Here is a 25,544-nt window from a genome sequence, read left to right as displayed (position 1 = left end):
AAATTTTCTTTTCGCATACTCTAATTTTTTAGCTTGCCGGGCTCCAAGAGAATTATTCGTGCCAATTGAGCTCTCCTATTAATATCCGTTGCACTGGTGGTCATCTTGAATGCGATGTAACCAGAGCACACCACCGTTATCACAAGTCAGGGACCAGATTATTTCGATAATTTTTTGCACCACATTCTTCACCCTTCTATTTTGGCTTGGTTTTTATTTACCGTTTTGTCTTTCGTTTCTGCTTTTTCTATTTTCCTATTTTTCCATTTTCCTATTTTGCGATTTTTCATTCCTTAATTTTCATTACTTAATTTTTCCACATTTCCTTTTTCGTTTCCTTTCACGCATTTCCAACGTTTCTCGACAGCAACAAATGTTCGCCCGCAATTCGGACGAACCCGATACCACAAAACCAGTTCCTAGTAGCAGTAACAGTACCAAAATGAAGAAGCGACCACAGCCACAGCAGCAGCGCCAGCAAAAGACGAACAAGGGGCGGCCAAGCAGCCGCGGCAGCCGCAACAAAAGGGCAAGGGGAAGCGCGCGGCCGCAGCTTCCGACAGCGCGGATGTCGCAGAAATGACTGCCAGTTCCACCGTTACTTCAACAGTAACAGCGTCGACAGGCACATCAAAAGGATTAACTTTAAGCGAGGAGGACAGCCTGATTCAGGAGCTGTTGGCCGGTATTCCCTCGACAGCATGGTTTCCCACAGATCCATTGACGTCCGATGGTTGGTTTGCCGATCCATCGTCGTCCGTTATCACCCAGGACAACCTGTTCCATTACACCAATCTTCCTAAAGAGAGCGGCACACATCACGTATCTGGCAAGAGCCAAACACAGCAACTTGAGCAGCAACTTCAGCAACTTCAACAACAGCAACTCCAACAACAGCAACTTCAGCAGCTTCAACAATTTCAACAGCTTCAACAACCTCAGCAACCTCAGCAGCCGCATCAGCCGCTACAGTATCAGCACCCAGTTTCGTTGCAGGCGTCCTCAGCGGCAAACATGCCCAACTTACATGCCAAGGATTTGTTGGACTTTCATGCATTGCTTGCAGAGGCATCTCCAACATTAGGCTCTGGCAGTGGGGTTGCCAGCTTGACGGCTGCTGCCGCTAACATACTGACTAGCGGCGCCGGAAATCAGCAATTGACCACGCACAGCAACGCCAAATCTCAACTCTTGTCTGCTGCTCGGTCCAAGCACGGGAGTCGACTGTTGAGTCGCGGCAGTGCATCCCAGAAGGGACACCCGCTAGACGGATTTGCCAGCAAGCATGCTATCGGGTATCCGGTCGGAAACCAAATGATGTCGGTTTTGTCGCCTGCCCTGCTGTCGTCATCGCCGCCGAATGCAAAGCAGCTGCGCACAAACCCTTATAAATACTACTCGCCGCCAAAGCATACGCACCGCCCCCTGGTGGCAGACCACTCCAAGGCGCGCAATCTCATGCAGGGCTTGGCTGCTCCTACTGCTCCTGCTGCTGCCACCAATGCTCCCACACAGCAGCAAAGCCAGCTGCCGCCTTCGTCCTCAGCTGCACCGGCATCTATACCAGTGACACTTACCCCAAATGCGCAGAAGAGAGCACGGTCTAACACGAAGGGCGTGAGGTGGGATATATCACAGGACAGGCTTTTTTTGCGAGGCGTGCGTCATCAGCGGTGGCAGGTTGGCAACCCGGGCCGGGATCCAGACCAGTTTACGAGCGACGACTGGGACAGCATTGCGCAGAATGTGACCAGCGGGGGCGTGACCCGCAGCGCACGTCAGTGTCGGCGGCGGTGGGCAGTGATGCACGCGCATCTCGGCGCCACAATAATGGACTTTGTCGACAGCAATCCCACGCCGCAGTCGAGCGCACAGTCTACGCCAATGTCGACAACATCGCAGACCCCAATGTCTAAGCAGCGGCCTGGCATGGCTGCAGGCATTCCACAGCATATTCGAAACCTGCAGCTGGCCAACTTGCCCATGTCATCGCCGCCGTTTATGCCGTCATTTGCTCGAGTGCAGGAGTCGGAGTCTGGGTGTTCTAGCAGCGTGCTGTTCTCGTCGCCGCAGCATAATCCCGTCGAGGATTCGGCTCTCCACAGCTTGCCCAAACCGGTTAGTTCGCCCAAGATGGTTAGCCTGGATTCAGTGGATGTGGATAGGCGGTGGCAGTCGCCGGCCTACTGCCAGTTGCTGGCCGATGTCGTGCAGGCTCTGTCCAACCCGCAGTCGCAGGCAGCGGAGGTTGTCCGCAAGTGTTCTAAGGCAACGACAGCAACAAAGACGAGGACAGCAGCCGAGGAATATACGAGAGCTAATAACAACTTTGTGCCTACCGCTTTGTTGCCCGAAGTCAGCTTGGCTGATACAGCACCTTTGGCACCTTTGGAACCCGCAACTGTGTCTAAGAGTATGTTTGTCAGCACTGCTACCAGCATCGGCATGCAGGATACTCCAACTTTGGCCGCCCTACATAACACCCTGTTAGAGCGACAGCAGCGAGAGGCAGAGTTAGCAGTATGGGTAACCCTGTAATGCCCGTGCCGCAGCTGGATATTAAATCAACTCCGGTTGCTGCCACCTCAGCCGCCGGCACTGCTTTCGGTTCTGTTTTGGGAGACAACCTGCTGCCCGCTAAGCTGGACATTGGCGCGCTCGATCCAGACTTGAACATATACAACCAGTTTCTCCAGAGCCTTGTAAATACGCAGCTCGATTTAAATAGCAACTGGTCTGCAATTTTTGGCGACCCATCGGCTGCCGCGAGCTTTAGCCTGGTGCAGGCGACCAGCGGCGCGCCATTGACAAGCATGCTGGGCCCGGCGCTTAACTTGACATCAACGGTTGGATCTGCGGGCATTTTGACGACAAAGCCCGCCGTCGCGACGTCTGGTAGCGGCGGGCCCGGAGTTGGGCGTTCATCTACCCAGGTGATTGACGATGACGACGCCAACGACGGTGATTTTATTCTTAATGACTCCGAAGACGGCGATGATGATGGCGATGATGACGACGAGGATTCGGACTCAGACTCTGACGGTGATCAGGACGATGGCCAGGGTGAGGGCGATGGTTCACCCGCCAAAGTACAGCCTGAATCTACAACAATGCATTCTGCTGGCATGGCTTTGAATAGTTCTTGGGACAAGACTCTGAGTCAGCTGGGGCTAAACACTGGTACTATTGTTAACTCTGGTATGAGCGCTGGTGCTGGCAGGTTATCGGCAGTCGGGTCTTTTTCGAAAGTTGCGCATACTGGCCTGGGCACCGTGGGAGAAGGTGATAAAGAGTCTGATAGCGCAGCTGTTGCGTCGGATCTCCCCATTCAGCAGCCTTTGCCAGGCTTCGCGGGGGCGGATGGCGAATGCAACGTTGTTCAGGATGCCTCTCAATCGGCGCAGCCCTCGGACATTGTTGGCGCTACAAATCTCCCGCTGCTGTGTCCGCGCAATAGTCCATTTGAACTCACTGGGACCACGTCGTCAGCGAAGCGGCGGGGGAAAACGGTGGTAAGCGGCAGCGGCGGCGCCCCAAAAGCGTCGGGAAACACTCCCCGCGGTGCTAATCGCGCGAGGTTGTCTGGCCTTTTTATAGAGGGAAAGGCAGCACAGCGGAATCCACTGCAGTCAAACCAGCTTAATGAGCCGCTTCTGGACGACCCAAATGCGCCCTTGAAGCGCAGGAAGTCCATGTCGCAGCGCAAGAAGAAGCTGCTAAAGCGGCCTCGGCGACCATTGCCAGGGCGATGTCGTCAACGTCGAGTATTGACGTACAAGAATTCCTGTTAGCTGAGGCCGGCAGCATGGATACAGAGATGAGCGGGTTGTACCAGGACGCACTGCAGGAGGGCGAGGAGTTGGACGTACAGGAGAAGTCGCTGCTCGCCGATAGCAGTGAGCTCCTGTTTACCATCGAGCAGATGCAGGAGCTGCGCAAGCAGCAGTTGCAGAACTTTCAGATTGTCACGCAATCTTTGCTGTTATCGATTACAGATTCTGGGCCGCACCACCAGCGGTCGTTGCATTGGAAGCGGCAGCTGGATAATCTGTCTCTATGGCACTCATTGGGCACGCGCGAGGCATTGTGTAGCCCAGCGGTCGCCAGCACTTTGCGCTCATCTGCATCACTGCTCGACAACTCGGTGCCAATGCGTATGGCAGCGCGGTGCCCAATTTGGCGTCGTTCTTTGCTATTCCAGGAATAAGCACCGTTTTGCCCAGCCTGTACGAGGCTATCGACGAGATCCACCGGTCCACACAGCTGCCTCGTCAGCTCCGACATGAGGATTGACAATAGCAGTTTGGGAAGCAAGAGCTCTGGTTCCTCAAAGTCGCTGGCGTCAGGACACGAGTCGTCGAGGTGCGTGCGCTCGTTAATGGCACGGTGTTTAAGGACACGTGCCAGTGCACGCCTACGCGCAATTTTAGTTCGACACTTTTGGTGCAGTGCGTTTTCCCTGCGATGCACGAGCAGGCGCGGAAAAGTACGGATGGCTGGTACGCCAAGCGTAAGGCGATCGAGGCTGCAGACGCGGATGCAAGCAGGGTCAGAGCAGTGGCAGCATCAAGCGGCTGGCAGCGATTCGTCCACTTAATGTTGCCAGTGCCGGTGCCGGTGCTGGTGTCGGTGGTGGTGGTGCCGATGCTGTTATAGTTGATGGAATAACGGCAGCGCGCAGGAGCAGCCGGACAAGCCTGTTTCACAGAGCGTCTCGGGGCCGTTGCTCAGCGTACACGACGTCAGCGCCTCGAACAGCGAGCATCCACCATTGCGCCGCTGTTTCTTTGCAACAACCTGCCGGTTTACGCCGGTTCCGATGTGCGCGCAATAGTAGACGAATTGTGCGTGCAAGTGAAAGCCTTCAAGCGCGACCTGCACCGGGTACCGCGATCACGGCGGCGCATCTTTGTACAGAGCGACGAGGGCGTGGCGCAGTTCGGGTGGATGTCAGTTAAAGTCGTCCCTATGCGACTGCCACCGCGATAGTTAGTCTCCTGGCGCCGTTCATCCGCCACCTCGGGTTCAGCGAGTCCATGCTTCCGAGCATCATTGCCGTGCGCAAGCCCAATAACCGCATCCATTTTATGGGGTCCGAAGACTCTCTTCTGCTCGAGGGCCTGCGGCTGTTCGGACCCGAAGATGTAGCATCTATGTCTGCGCACTTGATGCCTTGCAAGACAGAGGCGCAGTTGCGTAACCGGTTGAATAATTTGCGCGCTCGGAGGGCGCATTCCAATCCAGTGAAGGCGTTTTGCTTGCGTCGGATTGCGCCGTTCACGCTGGAGGAGGAGGAGATTTTGCGGCTGAGCGTTGTTGTTTATGGCGAAGAGTTTAATCAGTTTGACCAGGATCATTTTGTTAATCGGCCGGTTCTCGCTCTGACGCACGTATGGAGCCACCTGCGCAAGGCTGATTCGGGATAGAAAAAGGCTGTTTTCCGGAGATGATTCCTTTTTAAAGTATTAATACTTGATTTATATTTACATTTTTTGTTGTATTGTGTAGTTACATGTTTCCCGAGAGAGAAAAAAGTCGCGGCCGACTGGAATTGTCAAAGTTGCTGAGCGGGCGATATGCCAGGAACGTGCTTTTTTAATTTAGGCAGTTTTGCAGCGAGTGCTTAATGTTTTTTGTTCCTTGTAGCAGAAATTGATTTTCGGCATCTGGATCTTGCTACAAGTCAGTTGTCCCGGCTGCTTGCTTGCTTAGCTGCAGTACCTGCTGACTCATACATCTTGGTCAGGGGAAAGGGGAAAAGCAGCCAATGGGAAGCTGGAAAAAAGAAAATGCAAGCTCAGGTGAAAGAATAAACAAAAAAGAGGTATTTTGAACATGTCGCACATGGGACGCAGTCACCGATTTATACACGCTATTGTAGGGATGAAAAATTCATTATAAAAAGGAATCCCAGCTGTAGTAATGAGAACAAGCGTTTACTTTCCTCTTTTTCTCTCTTTTTTATTTTTACATATTTTTCTACGTATTTGTTGGGGTCTAGCCTTAGTGTTACTTGTATTCTATTACAGTATAGCAAAAAAGAAAAAGGCTCTATAGTTTATCCGGAATCGATGCACATCAAACTTTGCTGATTCGCACAACAGACATTTATTAAATATTCACAGAAACTCTAGCCGGCTCTTTCTCGCTCCTTTTTCCTCGTTCTAATTATTATTTCCCCCTCTATTATTCGACGTGTTTGCTATTTTTCTTTCTTCCACATGCTTCAACACACAGCACAACCACGGCAGGCGCCTCTCACATGTTGCGGCGGCGATGTGCCAGCAGCATGGCGAACAATGCGGCCAAGTATGAGTCACACAAGCTCAAGACGCCCACCACCACAGCATCAGCCGCAGCTGCAGCAGCATTAGGGGGAGCAGCCACAATACCCGGGGCACCGACCCACACGCGCACAGTGTCGGTACAGAGCGGGCGCAGCCTGCAGCAGAAATTCTACGAGAACCGCATCCTCGACCGGTACACGGCACAGGAGCCGAAAAAAGTAACCCTCCGGCAGCTTGTTCTCTTCGGGCGGCAGCTGACAGAAGCCAAACTCATTGCGTCCGCCAACTACGTGCGGTCCGAGCTGCCCGTGCGGCTGGCGCACCGGATCAGCGACTTCCAATACCTTCCGTATATCGCCGGCACCAACCCGCATCTCAAAATGGTCTACGATCTGTATTGGCGCGCCTTTGACGAGTTCCGCAAATTCCCGGCGATCAAGTCGCTGAACGATAACCGGAGATTCTGCGATAATGTCAAAACCAATTTGCTCGAGCATTCGCAAGTGATCCCTCAGCTAGGCATGGGCGTTGCTGAGTGCGCCGATCTCGTGTCCCCGGAGGAAATCGACCGCTTCATGCACCAGATGCTGGTCTCGCGTATCTCACGGCGCACGCTCTCCGAGCAGCACATTGCGCTGAGCGAGCAGTTCGACCAGGATCTGCGCGCACACCTCGGACTGACTGCCTCCGAGGGTTTTGCAGAAATGAGCGCCGCCCCGCCGGGTTTGCCTCGCACCGCATCGGGATTGTGCGCGCCGACTGCAGTGTAGCGCAGATCATCAATGACTGCGCAATGCACGTTGCCAGCATCTACGAGGACGCCCATCAGCTGCCGCCGGGCACTGCTCCGCAGGTCATCGTCGAGGGCCACACCAATGCGACGTTTATGTGTATTCCGGCGCACTTCAGCTACATCGTCCACGAGCTGCTCAAGAATGCTACGGGCCACGTGATTGCACGCTTTGCGTCGCGCCTCGAGAGCGACTCGGCGGCGGAGGTGGCAACGAAACCTGGCGAGCCGCTGTTTCCGGCCATTCGCGTGACCATCTGCTCGAGCCACAGCGACATTGTCGTGCGGGTGTCCGACGAGGGCGGTGGCATTAATCCCGAGATACTGCCGTATATCTGGTCATTCACGCATCCGCTCAAGGCAAAGTGCTTGCACAATTTCCATTCCGTGCATCGCATGGAGGCGCGAGTCGACGAGGATGATGCGGTGCCGCCGCTGATGTCCTTTGGGTTTGGCTTGCCCATGTCCAATGTTTACGCAAAGTACTGGGGCGGCAGCGTTAATGTGCATTCGTTGCCCGGGTATGGCGTCGACGCCTACGTGCAGCTGCCGCGTCTGGGAATGTCGTCGAGAACATTGCCAACCGGCGGGCGCATATCGCTTTGGACTCATAATTAATAACTAAACCTTTATCATTTTCTTTTATGTAATGTAATGTATATTTTCCTTTCGCCGTTGTAAAAGAATGGATGAAAGAAAGAAATTGACAGATAGATAGAGGTTTAAATTTTTAAACTGCTATTTTGAAGTATTGCTCTTTTTTGTTCATTGTCAACACTGTCGTTTGCGAACACAGATCCAATGGACGGCCGAGCATCATCAATCATCTTTGTCAAACCACGCTCGCCCAACACTTTTCTCAGACATGTCTGGTATTTCTTAAACACCTCTGTGCAGTCATTTGTGCGCTCGCCGTTAGGAATTTTTCACTGTACCATTTGGTGAAGCACGCATCATACTCGCGCTTGAGTGGCGTGCATTCGTCGCCAATGCTATCCATGTTATAGCAATAATAATAAATAAATAAATGGATAGGCTAAAAAAACGAAATTTGTAATAAATAATAAAAAAGGTTAATTTCTAATTTTTTTGTGCTGTGTTGAAGAAAGAGAGAGAAAGGAGGAGGGTGAAAATCAAGAAAAATGTCGAGCTTTGCAAAAAAAGTTGATATTTATCATTTTGATCACGATAATCTTTATTTTTCTTTTTTGTCCGATAATTCAAAATTCAAAATTCAAAATTCAATTTTTTCTCTTTCTTTTTCGTTATTTTTTGTATTTACCAAATTTAAACCTCAAATCAACTCACCAAATGAACGATTCAATCAAAGAGGTCATTATCAAGGGACGCCGTTGGCAAATTCCTGTTGCACTGGGGCTACATTCCCTTCATTATCTATGTGGATACAAGTCCAGCAACCCCCGGCCTCCTCTCGCACGCATTTTCAGCCCCATGGCCTAAAAAACACAAAACATCAACCACCAAAACGCAATATCTTTTTTAATACTTTTTCTTTTTCTTAAAGCATTAAACAAAAGAGGTGTAATAAAAACTATTTCAATATATTCATCCTTTCTTGTCTTTACAAATAAAAAACATGCCGGAACAAAATAAATGAAAAAGGTGGTAGAAAATCTAAAAAAATTGTCACAAGTCCTCGGTCACTTCGTCAACTGAAACAATGGGCTGTAGAATAGTTGCCACAGCATTGTTAGGTCCAACAGGAACTCCCTGATCGTGCTTGACGCAGGCGTATGCTTAGAAACACTGCCAAAGCTACTACCGCCAGCAGCCCCGCTATGCTGGTTCTGCTGCTGCTGGTTGGGCAGCGGGGGCACCGGCGGCTGTTGTTTCTGGTACTGGTACTGATGATGGTGGTGGCGAAGATGTCCGACACTGTTGTTCCTCGACAGATTCTGGGCAAAACCTCGACGACGACGATTATCACCATTGACTGTGCGCATCTCTTTAGCCAAGTATCGAACAATCGACTGCGTCGGCAAACCCTTTAGTGTCGAAATGGCATATCCAGTTTCAGGGCTGCTGCTGCTGCTGCAGTGGCTGCTGATTCTGGGCATCGGTCTTTGCACGCGTGGTCCTGTCGATGTGTGCGGCACGGCTGGTTCCCTTTGCCCGCAGCCACCTTGCTCGTCGAGTACAGAGCCTCGGTAATGATATTGGTCATCATGTCGCGCAGCACATTCACATACGTGGCATCCAAAAGCTTGGACACCCGGGCCGGCACCGGAATCTGTCTAGTCGAGTCGCCATCCAATCACCACCCGCCTCTTCCTCGTCATAGGCACCTGTGCCACGACCGGCGTCGGCGGGCGAGTCCTGACCCCGAGGCTAAGCTTGATGGCGTCAAAGACCGACTCAATATGCGGCTTGTATTTTTTAAAATCGCCGCCTAGGAACTGGTACAGCGCAGCCAACTGATGTGGCACAAACGAATGGTCGGCAAGATCCTGCGGAACCATTAGCATCCGGTGAATACTGCTGGCCACCACTGTTATCTGGTTGATGACCGAGTAATATTGCCAGTGAGCATTGATGCCCTTGCGTTTTTCCTGCGAAACAAAGTTCTTGACAGGCACGGGGCGCCGCATAGACATCGGGATGGTCGCTTTGCTGAGCACGTCCTCTGGAGGCAGCGGGCGGCTGAGCATCGGGGGATCTTCGCCAAAGCTGGACACGTCGCTCTGCGATCCGCTGTCATCGTCGTCGTCGGGGCCGCGCGCATCGTCTTCAGAGTCCTTGCGCCAGGGGAATGGCCGGTCCGGATGGCGCGTCAGCCAGTCTACCCACTTGGCTGAAAACGGGAAAACAAGGTTGAGCCCTGACTGGGAAAAGTACTGCGACACCTCGATGAGCATGGCCTTGAGAGCCTGCTCGTAGTCATCGTAGTGCGTATCCATCGGGTTCTCAGCCAATCCATTCTGCTCCTCGCTACTGCTGCTACCACCGCCGCCATTGTTGGTCGTTGCAGCAACCCCAAGGTGCATGTTGCTTTTGCGCCGCAGGAGCTGCTGGCGCTGGGCCTGGCATTGCTGGTGCACAGCCTTGCCAGGTTCTGCAGAATCATCGGGTCGAGATTGGCCTGCGACACGTTGTCCGAGTAATAATCTTCCTGCTCCCGGGCCAGCGAGATCTCCAGCTCGCTGGCATACTCCATAATATCCAGCGGCGCAAGTTGGCAGGCGAGCTAGCACCTACAACAATGGTAGCAGAGGTGGCAGCGGTTGCAGCAGTGTCAGTCGCTGAAACTGCTGCTCCTGGGCCCAAATCGGCATCGGCATCGGCATCGGCATCGGCAGTTGCCGCAGCAGAAGCAGCTTCCTCCTCTGCGGCCTCGTCGTCATATATCGCCGCGACGCAGCCTCTTGTTCTCCCTGCTGTTGCTCCTGCCGGCCTCTAAACTCCACTGAAGGCGCCAGCAAGCTAGCATGGGCACGCGCCGACGGAAACTGATGCTGCCGTTGCTGCTGTGACAATGCTCGATCCCCAAAGTCCCTCTCCGCACCGAACGCCGACGTGCTCAGCTGGTGAATGACAGTCGGCGCCATGGACACGCGCGAAAAGGGATCGACCAAATGCAACACGCCCGTCTCACTCATCTCTGCCACAGACCCATGAACAGCCAAAGTCTTGGAAAGAATGCCCGCATTGTGCTCAATGGGTGCGCCAAAGCTGTCAACCGAGCTGTTCGAGGACGAGTACCCGTAGTCGCTGCTGTCATTTTGGTTGGATAACTCCAGGATATCGCTGAGCTCACCGAGCTCGTCAATCGACTCCATCTGCAGCACATCCTCGTCATTATCACCAAGTCGTCGGGCAGATCGCGGCTGGTAAACTGCGGCGAGCGCTGCGCAGATGCCGCTGGGGGCAACATCAGCATGTCATCGGGCTCAGGAAGCTCATCCAAGACAGCGTAAATGTCGCAGTATGACGGCACGGCTTGCTTCTGCGGAAACGACAAGCCGTCGGAGTCGCTAGAGCCCCAGCGGCGGGGAGACATCATATTGCGGTGTTATTGGCCAAATTGCTCCTGCCAACGTTTGCAGGCAGTGGCGTGTCAGAGTCTGCTGACGATGAGCTCAAGGAACGCGGGCGTATCGGAGTGGTGGCAGGCGTGCTCTCGTATGAGTGCAGGTGCGAGAACGTGCCGAGCAGCGAGCTGTCGTCCGGGCGCTGGCTTTCCCTGGCCTAATGTCGAATGACGTGCCTTGCCCAGAGTTCGAAACATGGTTGTGCTCAGTACGAGGGGTATTAGGCGCCAGTGGCCCTCCTACTGGAGGAGGCGGTGATTACGTCAGTCAGTGGGTGGCCCGATGCGAGATTGTCGGGGTTGATGGCTGACGAAGAGAACGAGGTGCGGTGGTAAAAGGGCTTTGTTGCGCGTCACGGGACGGATAGCAGCTCGAGTTGAGATCTGGGTGCCGAGAATGCACATGGTGGTGCGACGTCAAATCAAAGGGGCTGACGGGGTGCTCAGCAGCAGCCAGCGACTGCTCCTGCGAGACGCTCTCCTTGTAAAAGGGCTCGTTGCTGGGAGCCTCCCAGCCAGGGTGCTTGTCCAGCACATCCGGGTGTGTGCGGTAATACTCCAAAACATTGTCTAGCGACTCTGTGGTGGCCTTGCGGCCGGGATTCAGCGTGCCTCGGCGGCCGACCATCGGAATAATGTATTCTGCTGTGGAGTCCGCAGCACTGCCGCCCGAGTTCTCATCATCTTGGCTGTCATCGCCGACCTGCACCAAGATGCTGACGGGTTTGGACCTATGATCATCGTTGTCGGCACTGCCCTTGCTACGGTAATACTTAAACTCGAAGCTATCATGTTGCGAGGCCGACGGCGACTTGGATTGTGTAGGTGCGAGCGATGCAGGGATTGGTGGGAGCGGGTTGGCGTTAATATTACCAAAGTGACCGTCGCCCGCAGAAGTGGACCCGTGTCCGGCGCCATCAATGGAGCTGAGGCTCTGTTGCGCCGTGGCAAAGTCTAAATTGACCGTCTCAGCGCGTCCTGGCCATGCCGAAAAGGCTGCGCTATGATAGCTGCTGCGTGACCCGGGGCTGCTGTCATGGGCCGCAGCGTGTTGCTGAACCAAGTTTAACGAGGCAATGCTGTTCTGGCGGTAGCGTGCGTTCTCCTTGGCTATGTGCTGATGTATGTCTCCGAAGAGCCAGCGCCCGCTTGGTCAGGCGAGTTGAGCAGCGACTGAATTGGAATCGATGGCGCCGATTGAGCCTCGTGGCCGGGACTCGAGCGATGCTCTCGCATCTCTCGCATCGGCTGCGCAACACCCGCAGACAGCACGGCGTGCGCCATCGTGCGGTGGTAGCCGGAATCAAATTCGTAACCGTCCCTGTATCTTGGCTCGGTCACGCTCTCCACTTGCGCTGGCGGCGGCGGGGGCTGGGTAGAGGTTGGTAGCTTTTGTTCCATCATAGGCGACTGCGACTGGCGCTGCTGAAACTGGTTGTTCTGCGCCCATATGCCTGCGACAAGCTGCTGCCATCGGTGACGGATCCCGACATCTGGTCGTTGCTCTTTGCTGATCCTGCGTCAACCCACTGCTGCTGCTGTCGCTGCTGGGTAGATCATGTGTTGCTGCTGCTGCTGGTGGCTGATACGGGCGCTGTTGGTACTGGTTATTATGCACACCGTAGTGCGGCTGCGCGTACTGCTGGAGCGGTGCGCCTGTGGCGGCGATGTAACAGATGTGTACGTGTATGCAGTTGACTCTGCTGTCGAAAAGACCTGGATATCGTATGCTGGGGTTTGCTGGGGCGCCTGTCTGGGATCCACCGCCACCAAGCCATTAGCATAACTACCAGCATAGTGGCGATGGCCGCCATGCTGGTTTTGCTGCTGCTGCATGTACCCGGGAGAAGTAAATGCCGACGGGAGATGGCCCTCGCCTGCGCGTGCCGGACGCTTCCCGTGCTGCTGCCGTCCATGTACTTCCAATCCTGGTTGGCAAATTCTGGCAACTGCAATGATGCCGGCGACAACTCCTGCTGATGCTGTGCCAGCTGCTGATGTTGCGCAAATCCCGGGTAATAATGTCTCTGAGACGCGCCTATTGCACCGCTTCCATAACCAGACCCATGCCCAAGGGCGATGTCTCCTTCTGTATGCCCATAGTCGGATTGTGACTGTCCGTAGCCGCCGGACGGTTCACCTGCTCGCGCCGCATGCGCTGCTTCTGCAATGCCCACAGGTCACTACCCATAGCCCGCTTCAGCGACTCTATCTCATCCTCAGAGCTCTCATCCTTGTCAACTGACTGCTGTTGCTGCTGCTGCACCCTGCCATCCGTATGATCCGATAGGGTGTTAGATTCTCTCCGTCGCCGCTGTTGTTGCTGCTGTTGCTGGTTTTGCAATAGGGCTCCGTACCCGATGGCTGCAGATGCTGCCGCTGCGGGCACTGTATTTAATGGGCCAGCCCCGGTGTACCTCTGTTGGCCCAGAAACTGGTCGGACGTCGCGCTACTTGTGCCCTGTGGTACTGGAGGCGACCCACTGTAAGCATACCGTTCTGTCATTTTGAGCCCAATGCAATAATATAAGGTGGTTTCAAGGTGTGGATTTCTAAATTGTCCTGCCTGAGTGTAAGAAAAGAAAAAGAGAGCTCCCGGTCTCTCTTAGAAAAGCGAAAATAAAGGGTTTAAGAAAAATTAGTCAAATTAATAAAGAGCAAATATTGTAAAAATGACTAATTGCAAAGGAGAACCAAGCAATGGGGGAAGCGTCCTGTTTTCTTGTCTATTTTGGAAAACCGACAATGTGTTATTTCCTTTCTTTCTCCCACATCAAGCACAATGCAGAAAGGGACATGAGCAAGACGCACGAGCATCTTTTTCTCTTTCGCATCACCGCCCCCACCCAAATCTGTTTTGTTCATCCACCTCCCCTATTTTTGCCTAAAATAGGGATGGATGCTTGGAGCAACTGGGTACTCCGCTGGGCTGTGTTTGAATTGTCCTGCTATCAAGTCTATTATTTTCATTGCGCTTGGTACGCTCTACACGGTTTCTGTGAAGAAATTAAAGCAGGATGTAAAGTGCCGAAAGATAAAATGTCCCTCAATACTACCAAGCGCACATTTTTCATTCTTCGCAATCATCATGCGTCTCTCTCTCCGCATCTTGTGATTTATTGCATATGCGTGCTTCTGTGAATTGCATTGGGGAGCAGAGGGAAACAGCAAAGTGTTTAAAATGCAACTGCAATAAACAGAGCGTTTTGTGTGTTTGTGTTTATGAAGGGGGTGAGCAAATTGTAAATGATGAGCAAAAATAGTCAAGCGAGTTGCCGAGCGTGTGATTTCTTCGTGCTTGGCTTTGCCTGGACAATTTCTCTTTGAAAACTAAAATTCAATAAGACATGTTACTTGTGTGTATGTACTTGGCCATATTAGAGACATATCAACATGTATTATATTGTCATCCGGATACATGCACTATAGCGTTGATTTAGAATCACCACGCTATGATCAGTACAAGCAGCACAGACAGTGTGTGCTTGCCAAAGTAATTTTAATTATTTTTTAGGGCCATCTGCGTTCAGCTAATAGCATTATAAGAAAAAATGAAGCTACAAATATACTTCAAACGACATCCTTCCCCAGATAAATGTTTAAAAACTAGTGGCAATAGACCACTATGGTTGCGATATTAATCAGTTCGCTGCTTTTTTGAAGAGAAGAAGCAGTGGAAAATGTATTCTTGCGCACACGCTTGGGCTTGGGCTTGGGCTTGAGCAAAGTGTTGGGTGTCGCTGTAGACTCGGGTTCAGCCGACTCTGACGATGCATTTTTGCGCAAGAAACGGAGAGGACGCTCGCTTGAAGCAGGGGATTAAAAATGATGCGAAAGTTTAGCACCACAGCCATGTCGCGATTCCACTTCCGCCTGCCTGATGGCACTTTTTCGCCATTTCAAGCTTGGTTCCGTCGGCCCTGAAGGTTTGCAGGCACTCTTCCAGTATGCACTGGAGCAAGCTGTGTCATAAAATTTGGCGAGGTTTTTTTACTGCCAGAATTATATTTATGCCTGTTGTGGCTTCCTGCTTTTGCTGCTGCTGCTGCGCGGCCAACTCGTTGCGCATCCTCTGTCTGATTTTGCGCTCAATTTTTGCCTTGCAACCAGCCGCTCAGCCTGACAATGCACTTGATATTATCGGCAGGTTGGATATTGCTGTACTGCCCCCGATTCCGCTCAGCCAGCTGATCCCGCAACTGCTGCTTAATTATGCAGGACATTTTGCTCTTAGACCAGCCCTTTTCCTCCCCTACCCACCGGATGATATTGGCAGACTGTGGGAAAATAGGCACCCATTGGTTGCAACTCTGTTGTGCATTTTCTGTAATAATGTGGCGTTGGTGGAAATTGTGGTTGCAGCAGGAACGGCGGTGGCTGCTGCTGCTGCGACAAAGTTAGATACTGCTGCTAGTGCCATTGCGACATGGTGCTTGTGCTTGGGATTCTTCAGACAAGGACTATCAATTTTGTGAAATTTCTTCATCCTGCTCCAACACGCTGGGAAAAACGTTGAAATACAGTACTGTAGACCAAATAAACAGTGAATCCCTGACCTATTAGCATCTCCCACACCCCTTGCCACGAATTGGCTCATGGTAATGGGCCATGCCTGGGGTCCAATTACCAAGAATAGGAACTGGATCTGACCCAAATTTTGGACGCAAAGATTTTGTGAGTTCGACGTCAGCGCGCTTTCTGTTAACAAAGGAAACATAGCAGAGCTTGGGGTGCAAGGGGTCGGTTGATTGCTGCGTCATACTTTCGACTCTTGCCGAAGGTCTGTATGTTGTGGTAATGTTCTCCCAAAACAAAATCCCCTTTCCAGTGCTCAAGGGGGTACTTGACATACAACTTGCAATCAAATGTACTGAAGCCAAGGTGGTTGAGCGCGCGCTCGACATCCTCAACAGACATATACCGACCATTTGTTTTCGCTTTGGCGAGCTTTACGGGGTCAAGCTGGAATACCTTTTTTGCATTTTTGTGGATCCGTCGAAACACGCGTTCACGTCATTTATTAGCCTCTGAATTCCTGGTATAGCTGAATATAACTTTCTCACCCCTTTTGTAGCTGCTTTTATATCCCAGACAATATAACATATCCCTGCAACCTGGATCACAAAGCAGCGATTTACCAACAATACCATGACTGTCATTTTTTGGCAAAGTACCAATGTATTCGGGAGAAGCGTTCTTACTGCGGGGTACACCATTTGCAGGTGTGTCACTATTGCTGTTGCTGGTGCTGGTGCTGTGCATCTTGTAATTGTAAATTTTTTGTTGTAATTTTTGTTGTTATCATCGTCGTCTGTGTTGGTCAAAGATGCTGCAAACATTATTATTATTAAAGTACATACTTGATGCCGCAGAAAATCAAATATACATAGCATAGCAAGCATAACGTCTTTGATAATGCCGCAGAATAATAAATGTTGCAGAAATAAAAATAAAATAATTCTCTACATTTTTCTTTTCCCCTCTGTTTCATTTACGATAAATTGCACTCTATACAAAACTATAAAAATACATTTTTACTTTTATACTTTTACTCGCTCAATGGACGCAAATAGTAGTGTATTTTCGAGTGCTTCTCAACATAACAAGTGTACAAGCGCAAGGTACAATATTATTTTGTGTGTGTATATATACATAAATACATATATAAACTGTCTCAACAATACGCAAAGTTTGGCGTATAGAATATGTGTAAGTGTTTGACAAAATTTTATTCACTTTAATGCATTGACTGGTCTATTAAATTGCACTCGCTGCTGTTACTCTGTCTCTCATTTTGCCTTGCGCTCACCATTATTCCCCGTTTTGCATATTACCTTGCGCTCACCGCTGTTATTTAGTCACACACGTTGCCTTGCGCCCGTCTTTCAGCTTGCCGCTGCCATTTCAACCTGAGATCTACACCAATATTGCCACAGCAGAACTGTTTCTGGTACGTGCACCAATAGCAAGCCTGGTTCTGCTATGGGTGCTGGTGCTGGTGCCAGTGCACGTAGCAGATCCACAGCATGCATTTTATAGAATTTTATTTAGCATTTTATAGAATTTTTATTTAATTCAATAAATGCAAATGATTTCCAAAAATATTATTACATCGCTAAGCGTCACGCTTAACCTATAAACAAAGCACCAGTCAAACGCAAACCCTAAATACTTCTCCGCATTTTAAAAAATCTGGACTTTCTGATATTTTAGGCTAAAAATTGGAAAAAAACGGTCTGTGAAAACCCCCTGCTTAAAAATCTGGACCTTCGCTATAAATGTCTGGAAATTCCAAAATCGATTTTCAACAGTGAATTTAATTTTGACCAAGCGTGGAGCTTTTCCTATACCAATCGGGCAAAAGCTTGATTTTTTTTTTTCGTTTTTGCAAGCAACAAAAAAAAACGAAATAAAATTGTATCCTGTTTTTTCCGTTTCGTGTTTCGTGTTTCGTGTTTCGTCGTATATTATTGATTTTTTATTATTATTTTTCAATTATCAAGAACAAACTCAAACCCAAACTCAAACAAACTTAAAAACCCTACCCTACGCACTACACACAAAGCGTGTCTCATCAGAGGGGTCGTTGTTGTGTTTAAACAAACACTTTATTCGTTTTATTATTTATAAAGGTGTAAAAAAAGCGCCAATTCATATATATTATTTAATTCCCCAATATGAATGACTCTAACGACGATTTCGAGTATGACAGCGTCGTTTCTAACCCGGACCTCCACGACGGAATCATTGATAACGACAGCCAGCTGGATGCAGCCCCCAACCGGCGGCAGGCGGGTGGTGCCGCTAATGTGAACATACTTACGCCAAATACAGCCCGCGACGATACCCTGCCAATAGCTGAGCGCCGTGGGGCCTCGGACAGCAATTCCTCGTTGGCTGCTGCTGGCACACCGAATGCTGGGAGGTTCCCGGCGGAGTACGATATGGAGGAGCCGGATATGTCAAACTTTTCAATGAGCGTTCAGTCGCACTTTGGCCAAAAGAGCGGCATGTACGCCAAAACCGCGTCTTCAGCTGACTTTGCAGAAAGGTAAGAAGCATTTTTGAATCAAGCATTGCTACGCGTCGCACGTTATTTTATATAAACGAGTCTCAATGGCACTGTGACTAACAAAAAACAATGAATGTTTTTTATATAGCTTGAAGGGCGATATCGTTTTTTCGAATAAATGGTCTGCAGTCGGCAGCCAGCAAAAGCAGCAGCAGCACAATGCAGCCGCCGCGGGTGATGCCACCTTTGATATGTCATCGTTCAACGAGTCCGAGAACGGCACAGTGTCTCATGGTGCGACTGGAAAAGCGCCCTCAATATTTTCGATGCCAGCACAGGAGATGGAGGAGCGCAGGCCAGCCGGAAACACGCCTTATGAGAGCACGCCACGAAAGGTGTCATTTGCGCCACCATACACGGCTGGGGGAGCAGCAGCATCGTATTCTACTAATTACGCCGAGCAGAGCGACGCCACGCAAGAGTCTATAGTCTTCCGCGAACAGCACCCCCCGCTTGCCCAGGCGCGGCCGCCATGGGACGATTCGCATGCTGGCAGAGGCGAGGATTCTACAGAGCTGATTCCCAGCCAGCTCCAGCGCAGCATCTCCCCCATGATCCACTTGCCGCTAAATGCAACCAGGCTGAGCATGGACGGCATAGCAGGGGTGGGCGGCGTTGGCATGGGCGGCGGTGGCTTTTTGAAAAGAATGGTCGGCTGGACACGGTCCAATATGTCGCCACTTTCTCCAAACCCGGGGACACAGGCTTCGGCGGACAACGATCATGACGACGACTTGATGGCGTCTGGTGGAAGCGAGGACAGCGGCAGCGGCAACGAGGATCCACCTAAAAAACCGTTTCCCAGCAATATGCAGCAGAGGCTGAATAACAATGCCACGGTGTCCAGCCATGCCTCGTCGAGAATGTCCACGTCATCGACGTCTCCTGTCAGGACTGAACCCATGCGGTCGCAGGTGTTCTCGAACCTTGCCACCACGCCGACATCTGCCCGAGCGAGCGGGCTGAGCCGAGCTTCTTTTAGCTCCACCACACCCAGGCGTCAGCCGCGGTCTTCTAGAAAGGTCTCAAACACACCCCTGCGCAGCGTCAATCCGCTTGCACGTCACCTGGCGTTAAAGGCTATCAGGTCGACGCCCACCCGCCAGCGCCGTGTCAGCTTGGACTCGGCTTCCTTCCAGTCGCAGGTGCTCACGCCCAACAGCCGCAGCAGACAGGGTTTTCGTCGGATGGGCTACAACAGCCCAGGAAACGTCAGCATAAACGGGGACGCGTCGATGGCTGAAGCATCAGTGGTCAGTATGACCGACATCCAGCAGCAGCTAGATGGGTTTGCCAGCATGCTAAAGCACGATGCCTCGGCCGTACAGGCCGACGTGGTCGAGAGCGAGCAAGCGTGGCGCCAGATGCAACAGGAGATGTATGAGCTGCGAGTGCAACTGCTCGAGTCCGAGAACAAACGCGACCTGTGCCAGCGCCAGGTTGAGCAGGCCGAGAACGACCGCGCTGAATGGGAGGCAGAGCGGCAGCTGCTGACCGAGGACAAATTCCACCTGCTGTCTAACATCGAGCAGTGGCGCAAGCGCATTGGTTCTGCCGAGAGCAACCATCAGGGTGGGGAGGCGGACGAGGCCGAGGAGCGCGATCGGCTATTGTACGCTATTGTGCGGCTGGAGGACGCCCTTGGAGTCTCTCGCCAAGATGCGAATGATGCCCGGAAGGACGCAGGCGTAATGGCTAGCAAACTGCGTCAACTTGAGACCGACTACGAGGATGTTTGCGATGATCTGGAGCAAGCGATGTACAACTACGAAGATAAGATCGACGAGTTGAGCTCAGACATCAGCCACATGCAGGCGGAGATGTTTACGAAGAGTGCAATGTTGGTGAAGTACCGCGATCAGGCGAAGTCGCTAGACATGGACTTGCAGAGGTCGAGAGAGGAAAGCAATTATTTGGGCAGCAAGCTGGCTGGGCTTGAGCGGCAGTTTGAGCTCGCACGCGTCAACCGGGCGGGGATGGTCGCTGAGACTCTGCGGGCGAGAGAGTCGGGCGAGCAAATGCGCAAGCAGCTGGAAGACCGACAGAATCGGTCCGAGGATGTGACTTCCCGCGAGTTTGAGCTGGCTGCTGAGATTGCCCAGCTCAAGGAGGCTAACACCGCGCTGAAGGGTTCTCTGGAGGACCTGCTCGAGAATAACCGCGAGCTCAAGGGTACGGGCGCCCACAATGAGAGCCATTTCTTTGCCACAGCGATGGTTGAGACCGGGCTGCCTTTGCCGACAAGTGACGATGGTGCGCCAAGAACCGTCGCCACTAGCTCTGCTCCCATTGTATCCATTTCAGAGTCCGAGGCCATTAGTAAGCTCAAGGCTGAGCACCGTGAGGAGTCAGACAAGCTCAACAATGACCGCGAGCTGCTGGTCGACCAGATAGACACGCTAGTCGAACAGGCAAGGTCCTACAAGGCCGAAATTTCTAGGCTTTCAGAACAACTTCAGGACACAGCTGCTTTGGAGGCGCAGACCGGGACGTACAGCGATGAAATTGCCAGCCTTAAGGAGCAGCTCCAAGATATCAACGCTCTGAGGGCGAAGAAGGACGCGTATAAGGCCGAGACCACCGAGCTCCTGGTGCTTGCCGAGGAAGCGCAGACCAGAATCGAATATCTCGAGAAGCAGCTGAATGACCTGCGGTCCCAACGGGCTGCCAGTGGTGATGGTGTTGGTGATGGTGACGGCCGGCTTAGTGGCACCGACGAAGCGGAGGGCGACGACCTCGCGCAGCTCAAGGAGAGCGAGGAGCAGCTGCGGCGCGAGCTGGACAGAGCTGAGCGCATTCAAGAGGGTATGACCGAGCGGCAACATGCGCTGGAGGACCGCAACCACAGCCTGACCTCGCGCAACGAAGAGCTGTCGCAGCGTATTGCGCGCTACGAGACCGAGTTAGATGACTTGCGGGACCAGCTCAATGTCAATGGAACTGACAGCGCCGATCCCAGCAATGCCGAGCCCTTGCGCAAGCGGATTGCCTTTTTGGAGAGGACAATCGAAGAGCTAGAGGATGACCTGAGGCGCAAGGACAACGACAACGACAACGACGGACTGCGCCAGGAGATCAGCAGGATGGATGCACAGCTGGACGATGCGCAGATGGAGCTACTGCGTGTTAATGCGAGCCTCGACTCCAAGAAGGCCGCGCTCAAGTCTGCCCAGGATTCCATTGTCGAGATGCAGTCGGCGACGGCTCGTGTAGCCAGCACCGTCGCGACGACATCGCCAAACACAGATTGCCGCGAGGTTGAGCTGTCACAGACCCTACACAAGGTGAAGGCAGATGTCCTTGAGCTGGAGGAGGACATTGAGCGCCACAGGCTGCGACAAAGCAAGCTGAAGAAGGAGAAGCATTACCTGGCCCACCAGCTGATGCAAGTGCTGAACCACAATGCCACGTTGCGCCAAGAGCTGACCGAGTTCTTGCTGAGGCGCGCGGGCAAAGTGAGGGAGCTCAAGCTGCTCCAGGATGCTGACCAGCGGTTGCAAGGCCAGCAGTCGAGCTACATGACCTCGATGTCTGACGATGGCAGCGGATCGGGGGGCTCGAGCTTCTTCAACATGGTGCCATCGACTAGCATGCTCATGGACGGCAGCAAGCCAGACTTCCTTTGCCGACTGGACAAGCACTTGGTCGAGATGGAGAATATTATCGACAACGACAACAGCGACGACAAGGCTGAGGTCGAGGCCACAGGCAGTGCCAACGTCCAACGCGTGCAGCAGCTAAAGTCATCGTCGCTCAGACGCAGCAACAGTCTTCAGCCGCCATCAGGCCTCAACTCGCGGTTGCAACGGAAGGTGCTGACGCCGATCAGGGAGGAGTTTAACATTTCAAACGCCATATTCTCCGAGTCCGGCGTGCAATGCGACCTTATTAGTGACGAGCTGATGGCAAAGAAGATACAATTTGACGAAGAGCTCAAGGCAGCGCGCGATACGGTCTACCGCCTGGAGGAGGATGTGCGCTCGCTGCGCACGTCGGTTTCAAGTGCCAGGCAAGAACGCGATCAGTTCAGGCTTTCGCAAGAGGAGGCAGTCCAGCGCGTGGCCGCTCTGACTGGTCAAATAGAAGACCTCAGCGAGAGCCAAGAGCGGATGAAGGCATTCAACGACACCACGGCGCGCGTGTCCTTAAAGGTTAATCGCCAGTTTGTAGTGCTCAACAACGTGCTGCGCCGGCTCAAGGCGTTCGACTCCGCCCAGGGTGGTGATGACTCCCTTTTGACGCAGCAGGAGATCGACGACAAGGAGTATGATCTTGGAATTTTGGAGGATGACAAAATGCGCCAGGCCGTCATCGACAGGCCGCTCGAGGCCGTAGACTTTGGTATGTTCGGGCTGTTGTCGAAGAACAAGGCCAGCGAGGGGGGGGCTCTGGAGCTGAATACAGACGAGGCCCTAGAACAGCTCGTCATTTCGGCCACTGAGACTTACGGCGAGATCAGACGCCTGCGCGGTGAGATCATTCGTGCAAATGCCATGCGCTCCCGCTTGATGAAGCGCGCGGCCGAAAAAGCACAGCGCCAGCTCCCCTCGTACGAGCTGTCGTCGCAGTGGACTCGCAATATACGCCAGCGCAGCTACACGGACGGCCTGGTCATTACGCAGGCCAATGCAAACAATGGTGCCAGCGCAACGGTTTTCGGACCCCGCCGCGACGATACTGTCGACGGTGACAATGCCAGCCAGATATCGGGCTCGCTTCTTGAGGATACAGAGCCGCCGACCTCGCCCGACCTATCCGATGAGTCGGCAGCCGCAGCTATCCAAACTGCATCGGCGCTTCAGAACCGGAGCAACGAGAGCAACTCATTGATGGCGAACCTCGCGTCAGTGCACAGCCCTGCTGCTGCCAGAGCCGAGCTTATCCGGCTGGAGGATCTGCTCAAGGAGAGAGACCACAAGCTACGCAAGTTGCAGGTGGAGTGCACCAAGCTCGCTGAGTTTAACACCGAGTACATCCAGCAGCTCGACAGGCAGAAGAACGAGAACAACCGGCTGAAGCATGATTGCATATCGCTGAAGATACGCGTTGACAACCGGTCTGCCAATCGCACTATGACGCCAAGCCACGGCACCGACTGGAACAATCTCGATTCTGTCGAGCGCGAGATGGAAAAGTGCAAGGGGATGCACGCGGAATATGTGGCCGAAGTCAGCGATCTGCTCCGGGTCCTCAACCAACAAACGCTCGACCAGGCACTTGTCAGCGACGCTTCTGACCCTCAAGACAACACCAGCTCCTTGCCAGAGCCAGTCGGTGGCCATACTTTGGGTTCGCGGCCTGCTAAAGCCACTAATATGTTCCGCACGCTGTTGATGGATTTGGCCGACAAGCTTGACGCCAAGCACGAGCTGGAAGATAGCCTGAGTATTGGCAAGAACTTCGAAAACATAGCCACTGTGATTCGTCAGCGTCTGCACCAAAGGGACGCGGAGATAAGGGCACTGCGTGACGACCTGAACAAGTCCCGTGCGGCCGCGGATACCGCGTTTAGCAATTCGATGATGGTTGATCAAGCGGCTACGACGACCGAAAGACAGCTTTGCGAGGCTCGGGCTGAGAAGCAGTCGCTCGAGAATATCCTGTCTTCCCTGGAGCAGCAGCTCGAAAGCACTTCGACCGACAACCAGGCACTCAAGGGAAATGTGGCTCTGTTGGAGGAGGAGCTCGACAGGGCCTCGGCTCATATTGGGTCGCTCGATAACACTGTGGCTTTGCTGAAGGACCAGAACACGGCCATTGGCAAGGAGGTTTCTGACCTTACAAACGAGCGCGACGAGTGGTACCATAAGCACCAGGAATGCGCGAATTCGCTGACCAGTCAGGAGAAAGAGTGCGAGCGGCTCAACCGGGAGCTTCAGCACGCTCACGAGCAGCGCTTGGGCTACCCCTGCGAGGTGGTCCGGGGCCAACGTCTGAACGTTGGTGGGAGCCAGGATTCTAGGGCGGACGCCGACCTGCAGCTGCTGCGCCAAAAGTGGGTTTCTGAGGCGCAAAGGAACGCGGCTGAGGAATGGTGCAGCATGGAGTCTGCGCTGCGCGAATCCTACGACTCGCAGATGGAGATTCTTGAATGGGCGCGCGACCTGTGGATCGATACTGTGATCTCCATCATGGACCTCGCCGAGAAACACATCAACAGGCAGTCGGACGGTTGCAGCGAGGATGTTCGGTCGGCGACAGAGGGCTTGCGCATTGCTGTCGACGAGCTCGATGTAGAGGTTCGGTATGCCATGGAGCAGGTTGAGTCAGTGCAGAATGGCCTGAGTGCGTCGATTAATGGTGGCAGCAATGGCGCAGTAGGTGGCAGGTTTAACCGCGCCAAGGTCCGTGACGATCTCAATAACATTAAGCGGGGGCTCAACGGCCACTTCAACGACCCCTGGCGTATCAACTTGCGCAAGTGCATTATTGTAATGACGTCGATTCTGCATGTGGGCACGAGCAATAGCTCTCGAGCCCGCAGCGACTATGGCAGGGAGAACGATGACAATTCTCCGCCCAGCACCGCGGCCACATCGTCAAACTCATCCGAAAACCACCCTCTCAGCCATGCGCAGAAGGAAAGGCTCAGGCAGCACATGGATGAGCGAGCTGATCGTGACCGGCGCAGGCACGAGAAGGAGAGGAATGAGCTTATCAAGAGGGAAAAGGAGCTCAAGTCCAGACTTAATAAGATGCAGGATGAGAAAAAGGGCTCTGAATACGAGAGCAAGTACCGACATGAGCTCCTGCTTATAAAATCTGCATGCGTCATGGGCCTGGAGTTCAAATTAAACATCGCCATGCAGCTCATCGGTGGCGTCGACGGGCTGTGCCGGGAGATCGAAAGGCGCGTGCAGCAGCAGCGGGCGTCTATGCTGATTACGTTCCGCGGTGAGGACACGTTTAGTCGGCCAAGGAAGTTGTGGCGGCGGGTTTTGTTGGCTTTGCGCATGGTGAACAACCTCAAGGACATGGCGGCCACAAGGAAAAAGGCCATTGAGTTCAAGTCTAAGGGCAGAAAGTTGGTGGATAGGTCTTTGAATATCCTTGCGAACCAGCATCAGCATCAGCATCAGCATCAGCATCAGCATCAGCATCAGCATCAGAATCAGCATCAGAATCAACAGCAACGCCCACCGCTCCCAAGGCCCCAAGCAGCGGCGGGCTTTGAAAATGGCGGCGGAAGCGGTCGCCGCATACACGGGGTGCAACAGCAACAGCAGCAGCTGCAATATCACAACAGCAGCATGCGTGCAGTACCTGTCACTCCTTCCAACCTTCGCAACCTCTCTTCGGACATTCGGTCCAGCAACGGCTCCTCAATGGGCCATTGAAAATTCACTT

The 25,544-nt window shown here is 52.8% G+C and overlaps 4 protein-coding genes across 4 annotated transcripts; 3 read left to right on the top strand and 1 right to left on the bottom strand.

Annotated features, from left to right (window-relative positions):
- Nucleotides 1-6,289: 6,289 nt before the first annotated feature.
- Nucleotides 6,290-7,695, top strand: BX661DRAFT_140298 (branched-chain alpha-ketoacid dehydrogenase kinase; the record flags this gene model as incomplete). Its single annotated transcript, XM_051532835.1, has 2 exons — nucleotides 6,290-6,933; nucleotides 6,990-7,695. The coding sequence occupies 2 exons, from the start codon at nucleotides 6,290-6,292 to the stop codon at nucleotides 7,693-7,695; spliced, it is 1,350 nt and encodes a 449-aa protein (XP_051394173.1).
- A 4,903-nt stretch (nucleotides 7,696-12,598) lies between these two features.
- Nucleotides 12,599-13,037, top strand: BX661DRAFT_65189 (uncharacterized protein). Its single transcript, XM_051539372.1, has one exon. It carries the CDS (start codon nucleotides 12,684-12,686, stop codon nucleotides 12,909-12,911), a length of 228 nt encoding a protein of 75 aa, XP_051394172.1. The 5' UTR covers nucleotides 12,599-12,683; the 3' UTR covers nucleotides 12,912-13,037.
- Nucleotides 13,038-14,731: 1,694 nt separating this feature from the next.
- On the bottom strand, nucleotides 14,732-16,107 carry BX661DRAFT_168909 (uncharacterized protein; the record flags this gene model as incomplete). Its single annotated transcript, XM_051533480.1, has 3 exons — nucleotides 14,732-14,930; nucleotides 15,701-15,907; nucleotides 16,097-16,107. 3 exons carry the CDS (start codon nucleotides 16,105-16,107, stop codon nucleotides 14,732-14,734), a joined length of 417 nt encoding a protein of 138 aa, XP_051394171.1.
- Nucleotides 16,108-17,802: 1,695 nt separating this feature from the next.
- Nucleotides 17,803-25,534, top strand: BX661DRAFT_168908 (uncharacterized protein; the record flags this gene model as incomplete). The annotated part of the gene is made up of 2 exons (XM_051533479.1): nucleotides 17,803-18,176; nucleotides 18,286-25,534. 2 exons carry the CDS (start codon nucleotides 17,803-17,805, stop codon nucleotides 25,532-25,534), a joined length of 7,623 nt encoding a protein of 2,540 aa, XP_051394170.1.
- Between the last annotated feature and the right edge of the window lie 10 nt (nucleotides 25,535-25,544).

The sequence above is a fragment of the Kickxella alabastrina genome, assembly GCF_025024165.1.
Source record: "Kickxella alabastrina strain RSA 675 chromosome Unknown BX661scaffold_3, whole genome shotgun sequence".
Lineage (NCBI taxonomy): Eukaryota > Fungi > Kickxellomycota > Kickxellomycetes > Kickxellales > Kickxellaceae > Kickxella > Kickxella alabastrina.
This window is presented reverse-complemented; position numbering and strand designations above follow the sequence as displayed.